The 22,601-nt window shown below is 35.5% G+C and overlaps 1 protein-coding gene across 2 annotated transcripts in view; it reads left to right on the forward strand.

Annotated features, from left to right (window-relative positions):
• The window catches only part of LOC127435766 (transcription factor COE2-like), a 51,384-nt gene extending 30,205 nt beyond the window's left edge, over nt 1-21,179 (forward strand). For both annotated transcript variants that reach the window (XM_051689448.1, XM_051689458.1), the window contains exons 7-16: nt 7,595-7,676; nt 12,264-12,405; nt 12,720-12,850; nt 12,988-13,114; nt 13,640-13,728; nt 15,302-15,367; nt 16,928-17,105; nt 17,380-17,565; nt 18,418-18,585; nt 20,624-21,179. In XM_051689448.1, the coding sequence (XP_051545408.1) occupies nt 7,595-7,676; nt 12,264-12,405; nt 12,720-12,850; nt 12,988-13,114; nt 13,640-13,728; nt 15,302-15,367; nt 16,928-17,105; nt 17,380-17,565; nt 18,418-18,585; nt 20,624-20,655 (1,201 nt within the window). In that variant the 3' untranslated portion in view covers nt 20,656-21,179. The remainder of the gene's footprint in view (nt 1-7,594; nt 7,677-12,263; nt 12,406-12,719; nt 12,851-12,987; nt 13,115-13,639; nt 13,729-15,301; nt 15,368-16,927; nt 17,106-17,379; nt 17,566-18,417; nt 18,586-20,623) is intronic.
• Nucleotides 21,180-22,601: the final 1,422 nt, after the last annotated feature.

Here is a 22,601-nt window from a genome sequence, read left to right on the forward strand (position 1 = left end):
CAATTAATAATTACAATTGCATTTAAAATGAACAAGATATAGGTTTGAACTAAGAGATGTACAGCAAGATTTAGTGGTTTAGAGTTCTTAGAATTCAATTCTCCTCTGATGGATGTAAAAGACCAACAGTAAGATGCAAATCCAACTCCAATACATAGGTTATGCTAATATTTATCTAATGCAATCTTTGTAACTTATGCCTGATGAATCATATAGCATTTAACACATTCATATTTTCATATAAATGTGGACACTTGGCATTATGATTTAAAAGGTTTGATAAGCCTTCAGGTTTTTGTGTTTGTGTGGAACTCCATGCATCCATTTTCTTAATATGTTTAAAGCCATTTAGACAGAACTCAAATAATCCTAGAACTACTGGAAAATGTGTCATTTTAGTTAAACAAAAATCCTACTTTTCGCCAATACATTCAGTTCAGTCAAATTAATATGTTTGTTGCACACATTTTTCTACTGTTGTCATGCCTTTGCTGCGATGCAAATATGGTAGTTTTTAATGCAAGAAGCTTATGTGGTTCCATTCAAAAGGGTTTTGTGTGTGTGAGTGTGTGTTTTACTCATTGGGTTAAGCATGTAGTCACCTTGAGAGGGCAGCCCCTTGCTGAGTGGTTCGTGTTTAGTGTTGAGAAGCGGAGCAGATGCGCACAAAGCTTCTTTAGATGCCTGGCCAGAGACACCCCACTGAGGCAGTGTGGAAACTGACCCACGCTTTAAATTGAGGGCCTACCTTCTGTTTGTGTGTTTCTAACCAGTGATCCTGAAACTAGGAATCAAGTGTTATGTTGCCCATAGAATTATTTTTCTGCTGATATCTGTAGACTACAATAATTTGGTCAAGTTAAACTAAGAAACAAGCTCTTGTTATACTGACTTTGGTCCTTATGAGGATTTGTCTCAGTATTCAAACGTAGCATTAAATTCTGCAAAGAAAATGGGCGGTTTCATCTTAAGTTAAACAACTGATTGACACTACCAGTCAAAAGTTTGGACACACCTACTCAATGGAAACACATCTTGCCTAGATTACAGCACTGCACACTAGGCTTTCTCTTAACCCCAATATCATGAGGTGAATCCTGGGAGTATACATAGGAATCCTGGAAGTATACATACTTAATAACGGTGCACACATTTGAGCCTTTAAATCAAAAGTTTTTTAAGATCATGAAAAACATACAGTACATTGTGTACAGACATTTTACATTTATGCATTTGGCAGACGCTTTTATCCAAAGCGACTTACAGTGCCCTTATTACAGGGACAATCCCCCTGGAGCAACCTGGAGTTAAGTGCCTTGCTCAAGGACACAATGGTGGTGGTTGTGGGGATTGAACCAACAACCTTTTGCTTACCAGTTCAGTGCTGTAGTCCACTACACAACCACCACCACTTTAGACACAGACAAGTGTGTCTAAACATTTGACTGGTAGTATATATCAATGTTGGGGATGCTACTTTGAAGCTACTCATAACTTAAAGTAATTAAACCACAGTCAAGCTGCTGTTTTAACCTTTGTGCTGTATTCATTTTGTGCTAACACATTTTGTGTTCCCAGTCAAAAATGACTGGCCCACTAAGATTGTTTATAAATCTCTCATATTGCGTATATTATCACAAGATATTGCATTAGACCTTTTTATCAACTTAGAATTATGACTAAGTACTCATGAGTTTTGTACTCCTTTTTTGAACATATTTACAAAATATATATATTTTTATTGATAGGAGCTGATACCGGACCAAAGGGGGGCACTCCCTGTGGAAAACAAAAAACATAATAACATAATAATTTACATACATAATAACATAATAATGTATTAATAATTTCATAATAAATTAATAACCACTTGCTTTTTCTGAACACAATAGGTGTCATTTTAAATCTTAGAATTTGGACTTTACAATGCATATAGCTGATCCTACCAGTTCTTGAATAATGCTTTTTAATTTGCTGATTGTTTTTAACGGGTTCTTTCTCATCATTTGCAAATTTGTTATGACAACAATTATATTCAGAGTTGGTAAAACCATAAAAAAGTTGAGATAGTCATGTATTATATATCGTTGGAAAGATCTCAATTAGTAGAATTCAATGAGCAATTTATTTTACCCAGAGGCCAAACTGCAGTGAGTATTAGTGTATGAAATTCCCACAAACACACACAAATATAATAAACAGAAGTGTCTTTTTGTCACGTTTTTCCTTATTACTTCCTGAAACATACATATAACATAGACAACGACATATTTTAACTTACAACAGATTATCCCAAATAAAACAAGACCAAAAACATAATATGATAAGTAGATCTTGAAATACAGTATCCCTCAAAGAGTGTACATGAAAAGACGATGCACAAATGGGTGCTCAACACATTATGTGTGTACACATGTCTGAGGATTTTGTGTGTGTAAACACACATCCACATATGTGGTCATCTAAAGGATTAGGATGCTCCTGAATACTTAATATTTCTGTATTTTATAGTCTAATCCATTCATTTCCAAGGGTAACAAAGTGAAATAAAACCAAATATTTTTTAAAGAAAATGGTAAAAAAAAAAAAAATGTGTGTTTTCAGTTACCATATGTGAACAAAGTCAAGGAATTTTATTCCAATTGGATTAAGTAAAAATAATAATAATATTTGAAAAAAAAGTTGTCCGGGTCAAAATGACTGGAACACAACATAAGGGTTAAAAAGGGTTACTAACAGAAATTAAGATAAGAAAATATAAGATAATTAAAATAAGACAATATTTTTAAATAAAAAGATATCATCTGCTATATATTCAATTAGGGAGATATTAAATCGAACTTATACATTTATACTGAATATTTAAGCAATATCACACGAGCAAGAGTGCGATATGGCCCTACATCAGCGCTGCTGTGATTCGGCCGTAGGTAATTACAGCAGTGCTGATTTAGGGCCATATAGCATGATTGCGAGTGTGATATTGCTTATATACAACAGTTCAATGAACAAATAAATAAAACATTTAAAATAGGAAAAACAGAGTACGGTCATAAAAAATGCATTTGTGCATGGAACTACTTTCTTATGCAACGGATCAGAATCTGCCGTTGCTGGTTCAAAACAAATTATATGTCCAAGCCTCCATTAGTAATTCAAAAATATCACTTTAGAACAGGTATCATGGCTTGGGCTGTTTCTAGCAAGTTATTGGAGAAACAAGGATGTGTGTGTGTGTGTGTGTGTGTGTGTGTGTGTGTGTGTGTGTGTGTGTGTGTAGAGAGAGAGAGAGAGAGAGAGAGAGAGAGAGAGAGAGAGAGAGAAAGATGGAGCGTGTGCGATCACCTGTTGATGATGCTGTAGTCTGTTAGTCAGCTTTCTGAAGATAATGTCATTTTGGTGAAATTCATCCTATTTCCTCAGTGGAAATAGGATGATATTCCTATATATCATTCCTATAGGGTATTCCTCCCTATTTTGCAAGAGTCTTTCACTATAGAAACCGCAATCTCCTCTGCCATTTTGATTTTGATGTCTGGTAAGAGGTATGTGCCATGAGTTTGTGTAATTAATCAGTCTGTTGTGTCTCTCAGCTGTGATGAGCATTAATGCTGAAGTTGTTAGTTTAAAGCCGTTTAAAGCTATTTCCTAGCTTTAGTAGTGTAGTAGTAATATGAGCGATCACGTAGTGCAGTGTTGTATGTAAACACTGAGTGACGCTGAATCACTTCACGTCACCAAATGGCTCATATTACACACAAAAATGGTCTTTTGCTGTCCGTGCTGATAGTGTGAGACCATCAGGACTCATGGAACGTCTCTCGTCCAATCAGATTCAAGGACTGGGACTAACTGTTGTATATAAAGTAATACGACTAGAAAACTCTGTATTTTATATAACAGAGTTGAAGTGTAGTGATAAAACAGCAGCAATAAACAAAATATTTCACTTCTAAAAAGAAGAAAGTGACTTCTGGCAAAGTCTCTTTAATGCTGTGTTTCAAGTAAATTAGTCAATCATTTATGTGAACTAGTTCACTTTCATGAACCATCCGAAGGAACTGACTCACTAAAATTAATTGAGTTTCCAAATGCTAAATATAAGTGATTCATTGTAACTGGTTCATTTGCACGAACTTTCCAAAATAACCTATTTACTTAAATGATTTGGATTTCCCATAAGAAAAAGAGGATGATTTTTGAGAGTGTGTTTGATTTGAATGTAACATTTTGTGATGCTACAGTGCTGCTCGTTGGAAAATGTAGCTTGTTACTGGAAAAGCCAGTTAGTTAGTAGTGTCACTGTTAGTTACTCCCCAACATGTATATATGCACAGGCCATCTCAGTGGAGCAGAAACCAAATAGAACTACAGTAAGACCCACATGTTTCCATGATTGCAAATTTTGTGAGGAAAAATGTAACTAAAGATGTTTAGAACAAAGAAGAAAGTATAGTATGTGGGGGACAAAAGCAAAAAGTCTTATATTTTTTAAAAGTCTGGTATTTACCATTTTACCAGTTGAAAATGTTGAAGTTGTCCTTTTGTTTTTTAATCACAAAAAAGCATCTGATATTAAAGCTTTTTAAACCAAATTTTCATTAGCAGCACATTGCAAAGACCTGCCTCAATTGAGCCTAAATATCACAACAATGTGAAATGCCTTGTTGTTATTAAACTTTTGTTATGACACAACAGAGATGGAGGGGTGTTGTGCTGAAGATGCAAGGTTGTCCTGGAGTCCTAATTAATTATGCAAAATGAGTCTAATTATGATTCAGCGAATGGATGCATGGCAGAAGGTGCAAGGCAGTGAGGCTTAGAGATTTGCATGCCAAGTGAGTGGGGGAGTGACTAATGCATGTTAATTTGTGCTTGGCTGATGTGCTTTAATTTGCCTACTTGCAGCTGTGTGTTACAATTTCATAAAGGGGTTAAAAGTTGATCATGTGGTTGAGGTGAACAGAGTGACACATTTACACGGGCTTGAAGCAGCACACAGACCTGGGTGAGTCTGTGGTAAGGGACTATGAGAAGTCTAATCGCTTAGTCTTGGAATAATAAATATTTAGCAGAATAATGATGTTTAGCACAGCAGCCAGACTTTTTAGAGCAGAGGTCTTGACCCCTAATGGTAAATCATAATAACTCTGCCAAAAACAACAACAACAACTTATTGATTGTCTTTTAAAAGCTCAAATCCAGAGTCAGAGGATATTATTTGCAAAGAAAACACAAGTCACATTGATGTAACATACAGTACTGTATAAAAGTTTTAGACAGTTGTGAAAAATGTTGTATAGTGAGAATGTAAAAATAAATAAATTATGCTATGAATATCTTTGAATTATCAATTAACTTCATACAAAGTGCAGTAAACATAAAAAAAACTAAATCAGTATTCGGTGTGACCACCCTATGCCTTAAAAACAGCAATAATTTAATTTCATCTAAACCAACTGATCTTAGTTCAGAACACTCTTAGCTGTCAGTAAAGGGTTAAACTTTTGATACACCAAGTCATGTGACAAAACAACCTGGCGCCAATCTCAGCGGAGTTTGTCTTTGTGAGAAACGGCAACAAAACTACATCTAGTAAGAAACCTCATTACATTTTTACACTGAAACCTGTTTGAGTCAAAAAATTAAAGTCTCTAGTTTTATCCGATAAGCCATTTTGAGCGATTTATCGTGAAACGGCACACTGTTTAACACAATAACCACTGACATGGACTATAGAGCCATTTTTTTCCCTAAGAAATCCTATATTCACTGTGCTTTATCACATTGAGAATCAATGGGTTCATCCAAAAGGTGAAAAATGATGATTTCAGAGGCTTTTTATTTAGTTAGGATGAAAATAAGGTGCATTTCGAACTGTTCTGAGACCAGTGCAAACAGACAGCACACTGGAGGTTAAATCATTCAATTAATATGGAGTAAGGGAGAAAGGGAGCATCATATAGCTTTACTATGCAGCCAAGTGCATTCACTCCTAAAATCCAACCAAAAGTTCAGTTTCAGGCTGTAGATGATGTTTGGACCACTCAGCATGGTTGGCAGACATGGGACAATGATAATCAGTATATAGATTCAGAATTTATAATGCTTAATTTTATTTTAACATGGTTGGCAGTGATTGGATGATGTTGGCCATTACTTTGAATCAGAATTAATTATGCAAATTTCTGATTGGTAAATTGCTTCAGCACTGGCTATCACTTGTTTGTTTGCAAAGAGAGAACATTGAAATTTTGTTGCTAAAGTAGAAAAAAAAAAACATTTTAACATAAAAGACAAATCAAGTCAAATAATTTTTATTAGCCTAGTTTTTTTTTTTTATTTGTCTATTTCCCAATACACATTGTTCCAAAGCAGTTTTACAGAAAATCAGCTGTAATGTCTCAAAAACATGAATAAGCAACACTCCTGGAAACATAACACAATTTTTATAGCTTGGTATTATTTAAAATTTCACAACTTAGTCCCGCTGTCCCCATATGTGGACATACATTTTTAGGAAAACTATTTGCTCTTAAAAATGTTTTTGCATGTTTATTAGGGGCTACTAGTTACAAATAAAAAAGGGAAATTAAAGATGCACACAGCAATCACACTCAGGTCTCAGGAGGTTAAAGGCATCAAGTTTTTTACTGTAGTAAAGTCTTCAGTAGATTTGGATCAGGGCTGCAACCATCATAGACAGTGAGGAGGATTTGTGCTTTTTATGGTTGATTCATCAAGATGAAGTGTATAATTTCTGTACCATTAGCTTCACCAAATTATAAAAATATTGACAGCTTTCAAATGTTGCTGTGGTGGGCTGGTTGGGATGTTCAAATAAACAGAGATAGGTTTTAATTGCATCACAGAGCAACAAAGTTTACACTTTTAAAGGGAATAAACTTACTAATAGTTTATTATTAACGGCCTTTGGAAATTAAGCTTGGATATGAAAAAATATTTTATATTATTACACACATCATTTTAAAAAGTATTACATTTGGTTTTCCCAATCCTGATTTGTGTGTTTTCTGTCTTGATTTTAAATCACTTTCAATGTTGCAAGCTACATTAATTACTGTCTTTAGTTTAATTCTCCCTCTCCTGGAATGTTTGTTACTGCTGTGTTTTATCTATGCTGTCTTTCTCTCTTACATCGGGGATTTTGGGATTGCAGCAAAGCTGGGTTACCATAGTAGCAGGCCATTGTTGCGGTACAATTCACTTCTGGGATTTAAAGTCTCTCCCCCTCCATCTACTCTTCCATAAAATGCTGTGTCTGTTTTCAACACGTCCGTGTCTGAAAGCACACAAAGACATGTGAATCTGCATGTGCTTGATCACTGCAGATAATTTCAAAAATATGTCTCACATTGTAACAGACTGCTTGATCTGTTCATCCTGTGGGAGTTTCAAGCACTGCATTGTGGGGCACAAGTGTCTTCTGATCCCCTGAGGTTTCCCTGTGGTTTTTAATTTATGATTTCTTACACTATACATTCCTGCTTTCTGTGTGTAATTTTCTCCTTGAATGAACTGAATGAAACCTGTATGTAGTTTACAGTTTGGTTGTCTTTTATGTTTCCTACAGATTTTTCTTGAAGTTTTTCCTAAAGTGCAATCAAAATTGTCTGAAGACAGCAGGGAACCCCAGAGACATGAGGAGATTTCAGGTATGGGTAAATACAGTACATCCATGAAAATGTTGGTGAAGCTTTTTTTTAGACTTCCCAAGCTACAAGCTGCTCATAACTTAAAGTTGAAATTTCTGTATAAGGGTTAAACAAATAAGTTGACAACATTAAACTGAACATAAATGTATACTTTATATACATGAATAAAACTAGAGCACCCTTTCTTATATAACTGAAGTGAAATATAGTGATAAATAGCAGCAAATAACTAAACATTTGCTTCAAAAAGTCCCTTTAAGGCTGCGCGTGGCTGAAGTGAATCAGTTTTGTGAACTCAGGGCCATTTCTAGCTTTAAGCAGTATAAGTGGCCGCTAAGGGCCCCCGAGCCAACATGGGGCCCCACAAAGCAAGGTGTTTTCTTTTAATATTCTAAAAGCTGCGAGGAAGACTCAGGCATCCGTTATGGCTCAATAAGACAGGTATAGGGGGCCCCCTTGTGGCCCGAGTGGGAAGGGAAAATGTAATGATCCAGAGGGGGGAGCGGTTTGCAAGGGGCCTCCCAGTAGGATTTTGCTTAGGGCCCCCATATGCTCAGAAACGGCCCTGTGTGAACTAGTTAATTTACATGTAACGTCCAAAAGAACCAACTAACTTAAATGAATCAAAGTTCCCGAATCTAATTATAAGGGGATCTATTTTAATTTTAACCTGTTTGTTTACTGTTTTTCCTGTCGCTACACGAGAGAGAGGATGATTTAATTTAGTCCTTTGTTTACTCCCTTGGCTCCATTGCTGCTTTCCCAATATAATGTGACAAATGTCGCATTTTATGACGCTACAGTGCTATTTGTTAGAAGTAGCTTGTTGCTTGAAAAGCTGCACTTTTGTGAAAATGGCTGAGCTGAAAAATATATACTGAAAAATGTAGTTCAGTTAGTAATGTCACTACTTTTAGCTAACAATACAATGAAAAAGACTAGTCAGAGAGAAAGCAGTGGAGTGGGAAAAACAGGGAGCATCAGGAAATCAGTCGAGGTGCTTCAGGAAGTTGTCAAGATTTGAGTGATGGGCTCCAGATGGGAGAGGTCAGACTCTGTGACCCAGGAAGTGCTCACTGGGGACTCTCCTGTTCCACTTCCTCTCACTTGTCTTTCACTACCATAGCCTATGTCTGACATGACAATTTTCCATGCTATAGTGTAATTTTTTGGTTGCTTTTTCTGTGTTTGTTTTTCTTTTTGTAGGTCTTGCTGTAATAAATGGATGTGGTGCTCTGACAGTGTAGAGAAATTACAAATATTTACTCTTATTCGTTATTCATTTTTCATTATTATTTAGTCTTATTCATAGTCTTATTCATATGGTATTGTCTTCTCTTGCATATTGTTTTATTGCTGCAGTCTTTTAATAGCTCTGAATTTATCTGACACACAGCAGTGGAAGCACATGAGATTCACTCCATGTTTTTTTAAGGTAGGGCACAGATATAGATAAAGAGATATAAGAAGAGAAGAATGAGTTGGAAAGATGGGAGAGAGAGAGAGAGAGAGAGAGAGTCAGTATAAAGAGCTAAGGACATGACAGCATAGTGAGAAGAATTCATGAGAAAACTGAAAGGAAAGAAGTAGAGAGCTAGAACAATGACTAAAGTATTTTAATCTGAATTTTGTTCATCTAAGGCCATATAAAGCCGCTAAGAGTAAAATTTTAGTCTTAAGTGTGTCAAAATTCTAAGAATTACTTAATTTTACTCTTATTCCTAGACTCAAGAATAAGTGTGATTCATAAAGATTCATAAATGTTAAGATTTGGTCTCAGCTCCTAAATTGTTTAAGAGTGCTGGAGAGGTATCCTATCCTAGATAAGAGTAGCACGATGACTGTGTTCTGCAGACACAACACACTCTACAACAAAGAAAGAATGTGTTGGACATATAGAATAGTGAAATTTGGGCAGATGTGTTTCATAGTTAAGCGAAATCAAATCTATCAGTATATATATTTTAATTACAGCACATTTTTTTATTTAATTAATATATTGAAACTCATTGATGTGAATTAAGCATTTAAATCTATATATCACTAAAATGATAAAAAAATCAATGATTAATGATTCACACAGGATTCAATTGTTAGTAGGTCCTTGTGGTGGCACGGTTACTAATCTCAATCCGGGTGGCGGAGGACAAGTCTCAGTTGCCTCCGCTTCTGAGACTGTCAATCCGCACATCTTATCACATGGCTTGTCGTGCATGACACCGCGGAGACTCCGCATGTGGAGGCACATGCTACCCTCCACGATCCACGCACAACTTACCACACACCCCATTGAGAGTGAGAACCACTTAATCGCGACCACGAGGAGGTTACCCCATGTGACTCTACCCTCCCTAGCAACCGGGCCAATTTGGTTGCTTAGGAGACCTGGCTGGAGTCACTCAGCACACCCTGGATTCGAACTCGTGACTCCAGGTGTGGTAGTCAGCGTCAATACTCGCTGAGCTACCCAGTTGAATATCTTAAGCACTGCATCACTAGCACTGCAACCTCCGTCAGTGACACCAGTTTACAGTAGTGAAAACATATTTCGATGGGGAAAAAAGATATTTGAAAAATAGTAGAGAGCTGCGTCTGAAAGAGCCCAACCCAAGCACTATATAAAACGTTTAATAAGCTCATAATTTTGTGTGAGTGTGTCAGGTGCGTTAACAGATTCCTACTGCTAAGAGATGTTTAACCCCAGCTCATAACTTATATTTTACTGATTTATTTTTATTTGTAAATATTATAAACTCAAAGTTATGCAAGTTTCAAGTTATTATTACTTAAAATACGCCAAAATAAAAAAATGACAAAAATTAATAAAAAAAATGTTATATTCATGGAGTGAAGTAACCAAACAGAGTGCCACAATAAAGTATTGTTTATATGTTGAGTGTCAAATTTATCACTAAATTGAACCGTGTTTAACTGAAATCTTATATATAACTGTAATTTATAACAGTTTGGTTTATTATCATTTCATTTCATGATTTAAATTGTCCTTCTATTTATATTTCTTTATATTTCTTCTGTTTATATTTATATATCAACATTTTGCATTTAGATTTTTTTGCACATTGTTTAGAGGACAACATTCCGCAAGATGTGGAATAATGTTTTAAAATACAGGAAATTACATTTGGCTTTCTCATTTGATTAATCAAAGAACAGAAAATAACCCATTAAATCATGAATGAATGAAGGCTGTCATACCAGCTTTGACAAATTGCCTTTGCAAGCTCACTATTGGCTTGACATCACCGAAGTCCTTATTTCACAACACTTAAGTGTCACCTCAGTCAGCATTAAAGAATCAGGCTTAAACTTTGCTGAAAGTTGCTTTTAGTGTCTTTGTAAAATGCTTTTACTCTTACACAAGTCCTACTCTTTGCTAAGAATTTTTTGACACTGAAGTCAAAGCTTAAATCTATTCTTAAGAGCATTTCAGAGAAGTTTTATGCATACGGTCCCTGAATTCTAGATATGTGAAATTTATTAAAATTGAAGGAGCATGGAAACTTTCCCTTTGGCTTAGTTTGTTTACAATCTAAATTTCTGAGATCTGAATTTGAGAGAATTGTATATGGCGTTCTGAATTTCCTTTTAATCAGAAAATGTAAAAACATTGAATATTGGGGACCTGGGTAGCTTAGCGAATAAAGACGCTGACTACCACCCCTGGAGTTGTGAGTTTGAATCCAGGGCGTGCTGAGTGACTCCAGGTCTCCTAAGCAACCAAATTGGCCCGGTTGCTAGGGAGGGTAGAGTCACATGGGGTAACCTCCTCGTGGTCGCCATAATGTGGTTCTCGCTCTTGGTAGGGCGAGTGGTGAGTTGTGCATGGATGCTGCGGAGAATAGCGTGAAGCCTCCACACACGCTATGTCTCCGCGGTAACATGCTCAACAAGCCACGTGATAAGATGCGCGAATTGATGGTCTCAGACATGGAGGCAACTGAGATTCGTGCAACGCCACCCGGATTGAGGCGAGTCACTATGCCACCACTAGGGGAATTTAGAGCGCATTGGAAATTGGGCATTCCAAATTGGGGAGAAAAGGGGAGAAAATAAAAAAACTAATATTTACAGCTAATTCCACCCCTAGAAAAATAAAAACAAAAAATCTGTTTAAAAAATAAACAAAATATGCCACAAAACCTTTAGTTTTGTTACATGTCACATGTCTAGAATTCAGATACTTTAGTCATTGTTCTAGTTCTATAATGAAGAATAAGGAAAGCAGTATTTAAAAAATAGAGAGAGAGATGAATTGGAATAATTCTGAAATCACAATTTTCTCATCTGCTCTTTGGTTTTTGTATGTATAAGGCTTTTCATTATGGTTCAAGAATGCCAATAAAACTATGGATTTTAAATACACAGTAGTCAGTTTTTCAAGCTGACATTGCAAATAAAATAATTTATCATAATATGAGATAATAAATCAGATCATTAATCATTATCACTGTTTTTTTAATTGACAATTTTAGCATGTTCTTCTAAATGCTGCTTTGATTTTGTGTATCACATGAATCACCTCAGACTGTTTTTGTAATCAGTCTTTCTTGCTCCCCATTCTCACAGGTGGTTTTGTCCACCACAGTAAGTGTGGATGGTCCTGTTTTAGCCATTTCTGATAATATGTTTGTACACAACAACTCCAAACATGGACGTCGTGCTCGAAGAATGGATTCTGGTGAGACGATGGAGACCAGTATGGAATATGGTGAGATTCAGAAGAAATAACATTGACTTGTTTGCTATAATAGTAATGAGTTTAATATAATAATTAGTTGTTCAATAATAGTGGAAGACTAAAATGTGTCGTTTAATGTTTAATTGTAGAGTGGTCATTAACCTGTGATCATAAACATTGGGAGGGGCATCAAATTCTATTTTAGCCTGTATAGTGTTGAAAAATTTAGATCTATGGTTACTTTTGGGAAAAATACTGTCGGAAGTTTCTAAGACCTTCGATAACAATAACTTGGATCATTGACACTATATTCATTTTCTTCCTCTCTTCTCTCTACACTTCAGCTACACCCTGTATCAAAGCCATCAGCCCTAGTGAAGGCTGGACTACAGGAGGGGCTATGGTCATTGTGATTGGGGAAAACTTCTTTGATGGTCTTCAGGTTGTGTTCGGGAGCATGCTAGTGTGGAGTGAGGTAAATATGAAGAGGATATAGGAGCATTCTTTAAGTGACAATTTTGGTCATTTTTGGAGAATAAGCTCAATGATAATGTGTCAAAGTTTTTCTACAATGTAATTAAAGCGCTTGTTTTTCTGTCATTGCTTACACAGTTAATCACTCCTCATGCAATCCGGGTACAGACTCCTCCCCGACACATTCCAGGGGTCGTGGAAGTCACACTATCTTATAAATCCAAGCAGTTCTGTAAAGGAGCTCCAGGACGCTTCATTTACACCGGTAAATACACAATCAGACATCCTTACAAACACTCATCATATATTTAATGTGCAGAAACAACTAGAAGTAAGCCATTCATAGATGGACATCCTGAAACTTCCTGAGCGCAAACACTGTGGCTCTGTCAAGCATTCTAAACATTGCTCTGTTACAGTAGTTTGATTGGCTCAATATGTCAACTTCTGGCTTAAATGATGGTGTGAGTTTGGGGTGTGACTCTCTGTTGGAGGCAGGTTGAAAGGGGCAGTTGGAGTGTTTCGGAAACATGTTTGTAACAAGGCAATATTTTTTCCAATTCCATTTGGTGTCGCAAACAATGCAGAAATTACATACTTCACTATTAACCATTTCTGCACACTGACAGACACTGATATTGTCAGTTAGAACAAGAGTGGTCATTGGATCGTACAGTACATGAATACATTACCTGATTCCTGCGTAAATACAGACTGTGGAATTTAAGCATGATAGCAATATTTAGGTTGCTGTTTTAATGAGTGTTCTCACTTATGATTATCTTTTTAGCACTGAATGAGCCAACTATTGACTATGGCTTCCAGAGACTTCAAAAGCTTATCCCCCGACACCCTGGTGACCCTGACAAGATGGCGAAGGTTAATGTATTTTCATTTGTGCATTTAACAGACATTTTAATCCACAGCAACTTAAAGTGCATTCAAGGTATTACCTACATTTTATCAGTATGTCTGTTCATGTTTGAACCACCAACCTTGTTTTGCTAGCTATATGCCCTACCAACACTAAAAAATCTTGTTGTTTCAGTATAAAAAAGTGTCAACTTGAGATGGAAAGTTGACAGAGTTGACTTAAATGTATATAACTGTTAAATTAGCATAATGTATTTTTATATAAACTTGATTTTCTTAGTTTAATAAACTTGATTTTAATTTAGTTCAAACTGAAAAGTGAAATTAATCTGATATTATCATTATTCTTGCTGCATACCATAGTCGTAGTTTTGGTCATCCTGTCCTTAAAGGGATAGTTCATCCAAAAATGAAAATTCTCTCATCATTTACTCACCCTCATGCCATCCCAGATGTGGTTGACTTTCTTTCTTCTGCAGAACACAAACAAAGATTTTTAGAAGAATATTTCAGCTTTGTAGGTCTAGACAATGCAACTGAATGGTGACCAGGACACAGAAGGTCCAAAAAGTACATAAAGGCAGCATAAAAGTAATCCATAAGACCCCAGTCCATATCTCCAGAAGCAATATGATAGGTATGGGTAAGAACAGATCAATATTTAAGTCCTTTTTTACTGTAAATCTACACTTTCACTTCCATATTGTGGTGTGGAAGTGACTTTCACTTTTCATTCAGCCACCTACTGATTGGGGCTGGTTAAAGGTAAAGATGTATAATAAAAAAGGATGTAAATAATGAACTTTTATGGATTACTTTTATGCTGCCTTTATGTCCTTTTGGGCCTTATGAGTTTTGGCAACCATTCACTTGCATTTTCTGCACCTACAGAGCTGAAATATTTTTCTAAAAATCTTCATTTGTGTTCTGCAGAAGAAAGTAAGTCATACAAATCTGGGATGGCATGAGGGTTAGTAAATGATGAGAGAATTTTCATTTTTAGGTGAACTATCCCTTTAAGAAATAAGATGCAACCAAAGGATACACAGCCTATAATAGACAAGAGACCATCATCTGTTGCCTCTGGCATAATCAGACTTAAGATTGTCAAGCAAACTTGCATGAGCCTCAACAAGCCTGTATTCACAAGTAATTTCACTACTGGATATGATACAATAAGCTCTGAATAATCACAATATGATAATAAATAGAAAGTGACAACAAATAGCAAATACAATAACAACAGCATAAATAAAAGCAGCAAATGGTAAAAACAAGAAAGTGATTCACATAGTTGAATTTTTTCATTATGCTGAAAAATGTTTCTAAGTTTGATAACTTTACACAAGTTCAGACAACAAAACTTTGGACAAGTGTTTTCTCAAGGATGGGAAAGTTATTATAATGCTACATTTTATGATAACAAAAAGCCAAAATATTTATTTGTGCTTTTTACAGTGAATTAAGCTAGGTTACTAATTGCTGCTGTATGCACAGAACTGCTTTCTCATATACACTCAAACATAGACCCACGGATATTGCATCATTTCACTAATCTCCCTGGTGTTCTGTATTTTAGGAAATGTTACTTAAAAGAGCAGCTGATGTTGTTGAGTCACTCTATGGAAATACCACCAGCAGTCAGGTAACTAATTAAATGCAATGATTTTTGTTTTTATGATAAACACTAATATCATGTATGTGTATTTTAACAAATGATTTGAACAAGTACTATATATTAATTAAACACATGCATTAGGGTCCAAAAGTTTGAGACCACTAGTGAAAATTCTTCCGTGTTGCATTTTTCTAATCAATTAAAAGTTTTTCCATTACAATTCAGATTATAAGCATAATTTAAATGAACATTGAATACGAATTTCAGAATTTCTTAGTGTTCCCTTTTTTCTTTAATGACAGCAGGCACTCGAGCTAGCATGGACTCCACAGGTTTGTGCAAAACTTGATGATCCATGTTATCCCAGCATGATTTGACAATGTTCTACATGGCTTTTTATGTAAATTCAACTTATGGTAATTTTATGTCAGCATAACTAGAAAACCTTTGTTAGATATACACAAATGTATCAGTTCATTCAACTTTATTTACTTAAAAAGGTATATCACAGGAATAAATATTAGCACCCTGTTTTAAATGAACATTTATTATTGTTTCTACTTAGTTTAATTGGCTCAAAATAAAATAATGACTGAGGTCAGTCATTAAACTTGATTCCCCAAAGAAGTTCAGCTATGCACATTCATACGCGCAAGGAAAAATTACACAAATTGAACAGGATCCAACTTCACCAAAGGCAATACTAATAATCACCCTAATGGTTACTTTACACAAAACAACTAATTATAGTAAAACAACATCAATAACCAAGAATTTCACACACAATTGCACTTGTGTATATGGCTGTGTGACAATAAAAGTGATTTGATTTGATTTGATTCAATAATACTAAAAAGAGATAAACTCTCTATGAATTCTTAATAACTACTTAAATGCCCCAGTAAGTTCCTTTTGACCAAACAAACATGCTTAAATGATTCCAGTGCAAGGGCTTATGGGTATTCCCCACAATCTCGTTTCTGTACTTGATCGTTTGAGTTAGTAGTACTTAAAATCTTAATTTTATGGATTTTTAAGCCAAAGAAGTTCAAGGAACTCACAATTATTAATTTACTTTATGTATCGCTCTAAGTTCACCTTATAATGGATTCTTTTTTGTGTGTGTGTTGTACACATTAATACAAATTAAGTAAAGCTAAAAATGTTATAAATATGTACATTTCTGTGTAGAAGCTATTTATTTTCATAAATAATATGATATTTTTTTTCTCCAGTGTAGAGCATCTTGTATGCCTGACCTTTTATACAAACTAGTTAACATTATCAATGTCACAAATTTGTTTACTGGATTAGTGACCTTAAAATAGTGCTGAACCTGAAATATTTCTTATTAGTTTCAAATCATAATGTTTCTTTGGTTTAAATTTGATTTTAAATTTGGTCTCAGACTTTTGGGCCTCGCTTTTGTAAAGCATGGTTGAAAGCTGAAGTAATCTGTCTATATCCTGTGCATTTTACAAGCTACAATTTTAGAACATTAGTAATGTCACCTAATTGGTATAGTTTTGCTGTTGAGCTTTGCACTGAATCAAAATGTGTTATTTTATTTTTTATTTTTTGGTGTAGGACATGTTGTTGAAACGGAGTGCAGACATTGCTGAGGCTTTGTACAGCGTGCCACGAACCCACAGCCAGCTGCAGGCCATGCCAAGTTCCCCTGTCCATGGCAGTGTCATGGGCCTCAGCTCCTATCCCTCTCAGCTGGGCATCAGCATTGGGGAACCTGTGCAAAACAATAGCCAAGGTTAGGACCCTAAGTAAATTACCCCAAGATTTACAACTGTTAGTCCTAGTACCATTCAATGAAGCATGTTTATGAGGAGTTGTTCCTGATCACCAAATGTCCAGATATTTGTATATTAAAAAAATAAAACCAGTAATATTCCTCCACAACCGTGAACAAGAATTTATTGGCATTGTTTTGGAATAAAGTGGCTGGATTATTAATAGCATTGTAATTTTTCTTTGTCTTTTTCTTCTTCTTCTTTTTTTTAATTTATTTTTTATTTTTTACCAAGGTTATACCCGTAACTCAAGCAGCATGTCACCACGGGGCTATCCTTCAGCCTCGACCCCTCACCAGTCAGGTTATGGGTCTAATGCAGGCATGACTGCAAGTTACGGGGCAGTGCCCATGAGTAGTCTGGGTGTTCCAGGATCACCTGGCTTTAACAGTGCCTCTCCAAACAGCTCTCCGTATGGTAGTGAGTATCAGATTTGACTTAACCCTTAACCCAGTTTTGACTTGATCCTTAAATGCATACCTCGGGTCTTTAGTGACCGGGGACCTTATTCATTTTATGGAGATATGCCCCCACATCTTTAGTATTCCTTAACCTTTCTCACAAATTAGTACTGCGTTCATACAATTGACTACTATATCATGTCAACCTTCTGCTCAACGTGTATACACATACATATTATACATGGTATTTGTTACTCAAAGTGCTGCTGTCATTTTAGTGACTGACTTGATTTACATTTGACATCTTTATATGACGTAAAAGCAATGTAAATGTAAACTATAGCAAGTAAAACACATGGAGAGCATGAAATGGCTATTGCCTTTGGCTTTTGGGCAAGTTGTTTGTCTATTTAAAATTTTAAAGTGTCTGAGAATTACAGGGCATATGTGTAGCTTATGTGTAATGTATAGCTTAATATGTGTTTGGCAGCCAGTTGCATCTCTTAAAAAGTCTGCATGGAAGTAATGAATCCCGTTCTATCACTTGTTGCATCATTTCTTTGATATTTTAAAAATAAAGCATCAAAATGTAACAGAATGTATTCTATTCTATTAATTTCTAATTGTCTTAAAAATGCTATGACATTGTTACACTCTCTAGATTAATTTGTGGTCGACATACATGTTGGGTCGCTAAAGACCTGAGGTATAATAATGTTTGGTGAAAATACCATGCATTTCTGGGTTAAATTTCCTTTTCATCACTGTAATTGTAAAAACAAAAGATTTTCTTTGATTTTAAAATACTGTTTGACATTTGAAAATAGAATGAAATAAGAATTAAATTTCAAATTTCAACCCTTTTTTTCAGTCATGCCATCTAGCCCAACTGTACCAGGTTCTAGTTCCTCATCCTCCCTCCTGTCCTTCTCATCTTTCCCATCCTCAACCAAACAGAAAAGTGCCTTTGCTCCTGTTCTGAGACCACAGGGTTCCCCTTCACCTGCCTGCCCAACCACAGGAGGAAACAGCTTTAGAGGTGTATATTGCAACAGATTCACAGATCTTACACAGATCTTATCACAGATAATTTTTCAAAAATGAGTTCGGTTGTGTGTGGGTGACTGGTTTTGCATTAAAACATAACTTTTTTTTTTACTTTTACGTTAAAAGATGTTCTATAGACCCTTAGTACAAGTAGATTCTGGATGGTGAAAAGCAGTTTTTGATTGATCCAAAATCCTTTATTTTCAGCTAAACAAATTGCTCTGGGGAGAATTAGCATTGCGTCTTAAGTATTTAAATGACATCACTGTCATTATTTTTTACACAAACATGCCTTCTTTCTATGAAAATTAGGCTCATTATACAGTAGATTGTGCTTCATTCACAAAACTCTGTGCTATTTGCATTGCGCAATTTTCATTGCACTATTACCGACCGAGGAAAGCAGGCGGTGAAATAAATGTTATTTAAAGGAGATGATTGTGTACATTTTTTACTAATAACGGTAGCAGGAACTCATCAAATAATAATCATATGATGGAGAAGAGTGTTATAACCTGGCACATATCGAAATGCGCCATGAAGTCAAGTGCACTTTCTGCATGTTAAAGAGGTGAGTCAGGTGTCTGGATCACAGTAGTGGAGTGATGCTGTACAGTCTCAGCAGAGAGAGCCATGATCATGGTGATCTGCTTCATCCTTCGCATTATAATGCTCAAAACCAGCCCGAAAAATTGGAATTGCACCATGCAATTACATTCACCACAGATTTAACACCCATGATAGATCGGTATAATTCCTTTAGTGAAAAGGGCACTAAACCAGTGCAGATAGCATGTGCAAACAAACATCGCTTTTACCAAACACAATTTATTCTTAGTGAATCTCCCCTCTATCTGGATACATCAGTGGTAAAACGTTATATGACTTGCACCATGACTTGAATTTACCAGGCACAGGACAACATTTTTATGGGTGAGAATGCCCTTCCATCAGGCCAGATTAGTAGACTATCCCAGATGTGCATGACTTTCTTCTGCAGAACTCAAACAAAGATTTTTGGAAGAATATCTCAGCTCTGTAATGCAAGTGAAAATGTGCCAAATCTGTGAAGCTCCAAAAATCACTAAAACATCATAAAAGTAATCCATATGACTTCAGTAGATTAATTAATGTCTTGTGAAGCGAAATGCAAGGTGTGTGTAAGTAATAGATCTATATTTAAAAACTTTTTTTTACTAAAAATGTTCACTTCCGGCCAGCTCATTGACGAGGGTGGAGTTCAAACTGCCTCTCACATGATTTAAGCCTCCTCTGCATAGATATTCATATGTGGATCCCTAATTAGCAGCTGTTTCTGTGGACCGCGATACTATTTCCTCACAAAAGCAGTTTATTCAGCGATCTGAGCAAGGAGCTTGGTCTGAGGAATCTCATCCATTCACTTGCATTCAAACTGATTCAAACAGCTCTCCTTGTTGACCGTTCCAAGATGGGGCCGCAGTGGACGAATCCAAACCAGCCGAATAAGGCATCTGTGTATGATTCTCTATGCTCCTCTGTTGTAAACAACACTGCGCTTCCGTATTTTTTTGTATTTCACGTGTCAGTTCTTGCGTGAACTTGCCAACATGCTTACGTCACATGAGAGGCAGCGTGTATTCGACCCTCGTGAATTTTTTTGTAAAAAAATGTTTTAAATATTGAACTATTTCTTACACACACCTAGCATTTAGCTTCAGAAGACATTGATTAATCCACTGGAGTCTTATGGATTACTTTTATGATGGCTATGTGTCCTTTTTGGAGCTTGACAAATTTTCATTTGCATTTCATGGACCAACAGAGCTGAAATTTTCTTCTAAAAATCTTAATTTGTGTTCTGAAGAAGAAAGAAAGTCATACACATCTGGAAAGGCATGAGGGCGTGTAAATGATGAGAGAATTTTCATTTTTGGGTGAACTAATCCTTTAAATGTATGTAAACTTCTTTAAACAAATACTATATATATATATAGCAGCATTTTATTGTTGTAAGTTCTAATTATTATTATTTATTTTTTTTTCTCCAGCAATGACAGGCCTTGTGGTGCCCCCAATGTAGAAGATGAGCCATTACCAAAAACAAGCTTCACAGCCAGTGTCCAGAACTGGCCTGAGACCAACGCTGTCTCTTCGTCCCACTTATTTATAAACCATCTGCTTTTGCAAACCACACTGAGGGGATAAAATACTTCAGATATTGTGTAATTTAAACAGTCGCAGTCTGTTTACACAGAAGTCTGATGTCTTTTATGAACAAGAAAACCTTCAAGAGCCTTCAAGAGAATTAAAGACAAATTCAAGACATTTTTGGGCACCTTCTCAAAAAATATATCCACGGCAACTGCTCTTTTAGGCCAAAAAAAAAAAAGAAAACCTGGTGTTACTTCTGGGGTCTTCCACCCACAAAATGCCAAAAAGATGTATACTGTAATTTCTTCATGAAACTTTAGACTTAAGGCATAATTACACTTAAGCTTTTTACAATGGATTTGCAGATGCTAGAACAATTTACAGTGGAGATTTTCTACCATATACTGAGACAAACATATCCTTGAATTGATACTGTGTTTTTAAAATTATATATCCAGCATTTCATTTAGAGAAACAGAAAATGTTTATTTAGGTTTAGGTTTATGAACTGATTACCTCATATACTGACTTATTTAATGACAAAAACTATATAAGTTATATTTTTAGGATAAGTACTAATATAAGGAACCTTGAACTTGTATTTGTATTGTATTTGTTATTGTTTTGTTATTGTTATCTGTTTGTATTTGTTTTTTCTGTAAACATTTTAAATGTTTTTATTGGTATTAAAATAGTGATTGTAGATTTTTACATATAAAAGAGTTTTGTTCTTAAATATGTAGACAATATGTTATTTCTTTTCCAGCTTTATCAATATACGTTTGTATGAAAGTTTGTACTTTGTTAAGAACAAGTTGAATAGCAAGAACATCACTTTGACACTAAGGATCATATAGTTTTTCAAATTCTGTTCACAAAATAAGATGATTTTGTTTGTTTTCACTGCTCCCAGATCGTACACTACATTATCTCCTTGTTGTTTTATATTCATTATACTCTTATAAGCACTGCATGTGGTAATGCACTACACCTCTTACTGACTGCTTAAAATACTGGATGTGCAAGTTATAATTCCAATTAGAACTCAGTAACTATGCAGCAAAAGATCAGGCAAAATGTAGAAATTACTTTGAGGTTGTGCGGGATATCCTGTCGCCATGCTAATAGAACAATTGAAGAAAAAAATATGATAAAACCTTCTTATTTATAAACTTTTTCACATTTTTATTGCTTCAAAATATTTCTGTAATCTGACATACTTGAACAAAACAAACTCTAAAGGATTTTTTTCCCCATTATTCCCACGTTTATTCCTTTCATAAAACTTCAGGGGCATGACAAGAGAAATTACACTTAAACTAGTATGAAGTATGTGTGCTGTATCAAAATTTTACTCAAAAGTGGAAGTTTCAAGTCTAAATATATTTGAAAGTAAAATATTCCACATTTAATAAGTATTCAAAAATAAAAGCATGTTCCATGTTCCCCCACTCTCTGCCCGCAGTGATTTTCTTCCCGACAGCTCCAGTTCCTGCAACCCCGCATTTGTTTTTCGCAGAGGGCAAAAGCCATACAAATACACAAAGAACATTTTATTTTTCTGTTATTGCTATTATCAGATGATGACATGATGCCAATTTGACTTGCCTGAGGTTGATTTCTTAATACTAATAATCAGGGACTAAAACCGAAACCTTTTTCATTTCGGTTCGTTCTGAGCAAAAACTATATTTTTTCATTCCGGTTCAAAAGTTGGGGTGCAGATGCACCATGCCGCCCCCTGTAAGATGCTGCCTGCCCAGGTCGCCCATGCCTAGATCCACCACTGAACACTGTATTACTAATATTGTAGTAACCATGTTTTTTTTTTTTTTTTTTTTGGCAGAAACCATAGTTTTAATGCAATTAACCATT

Source organism: Myxocyprinus asiaticus, chromosome 4 (assembly GCF_019703515.2).
Source record: "Myxocyprinus asiaticus isolate MX2 ecotype Aquarium Trade chromosome 4, UBuf_Myxa_2, whole genome shotgun sequence".
In the NCBI taxonomy this organism is placed as follows: domain Eukaryota; kingdom Metazoa; phylum Chordata; class Actinopteri; order Cypriniformes; family Catostomidae; genus Myxocyprinus; species Myxocyprinus asiaticus.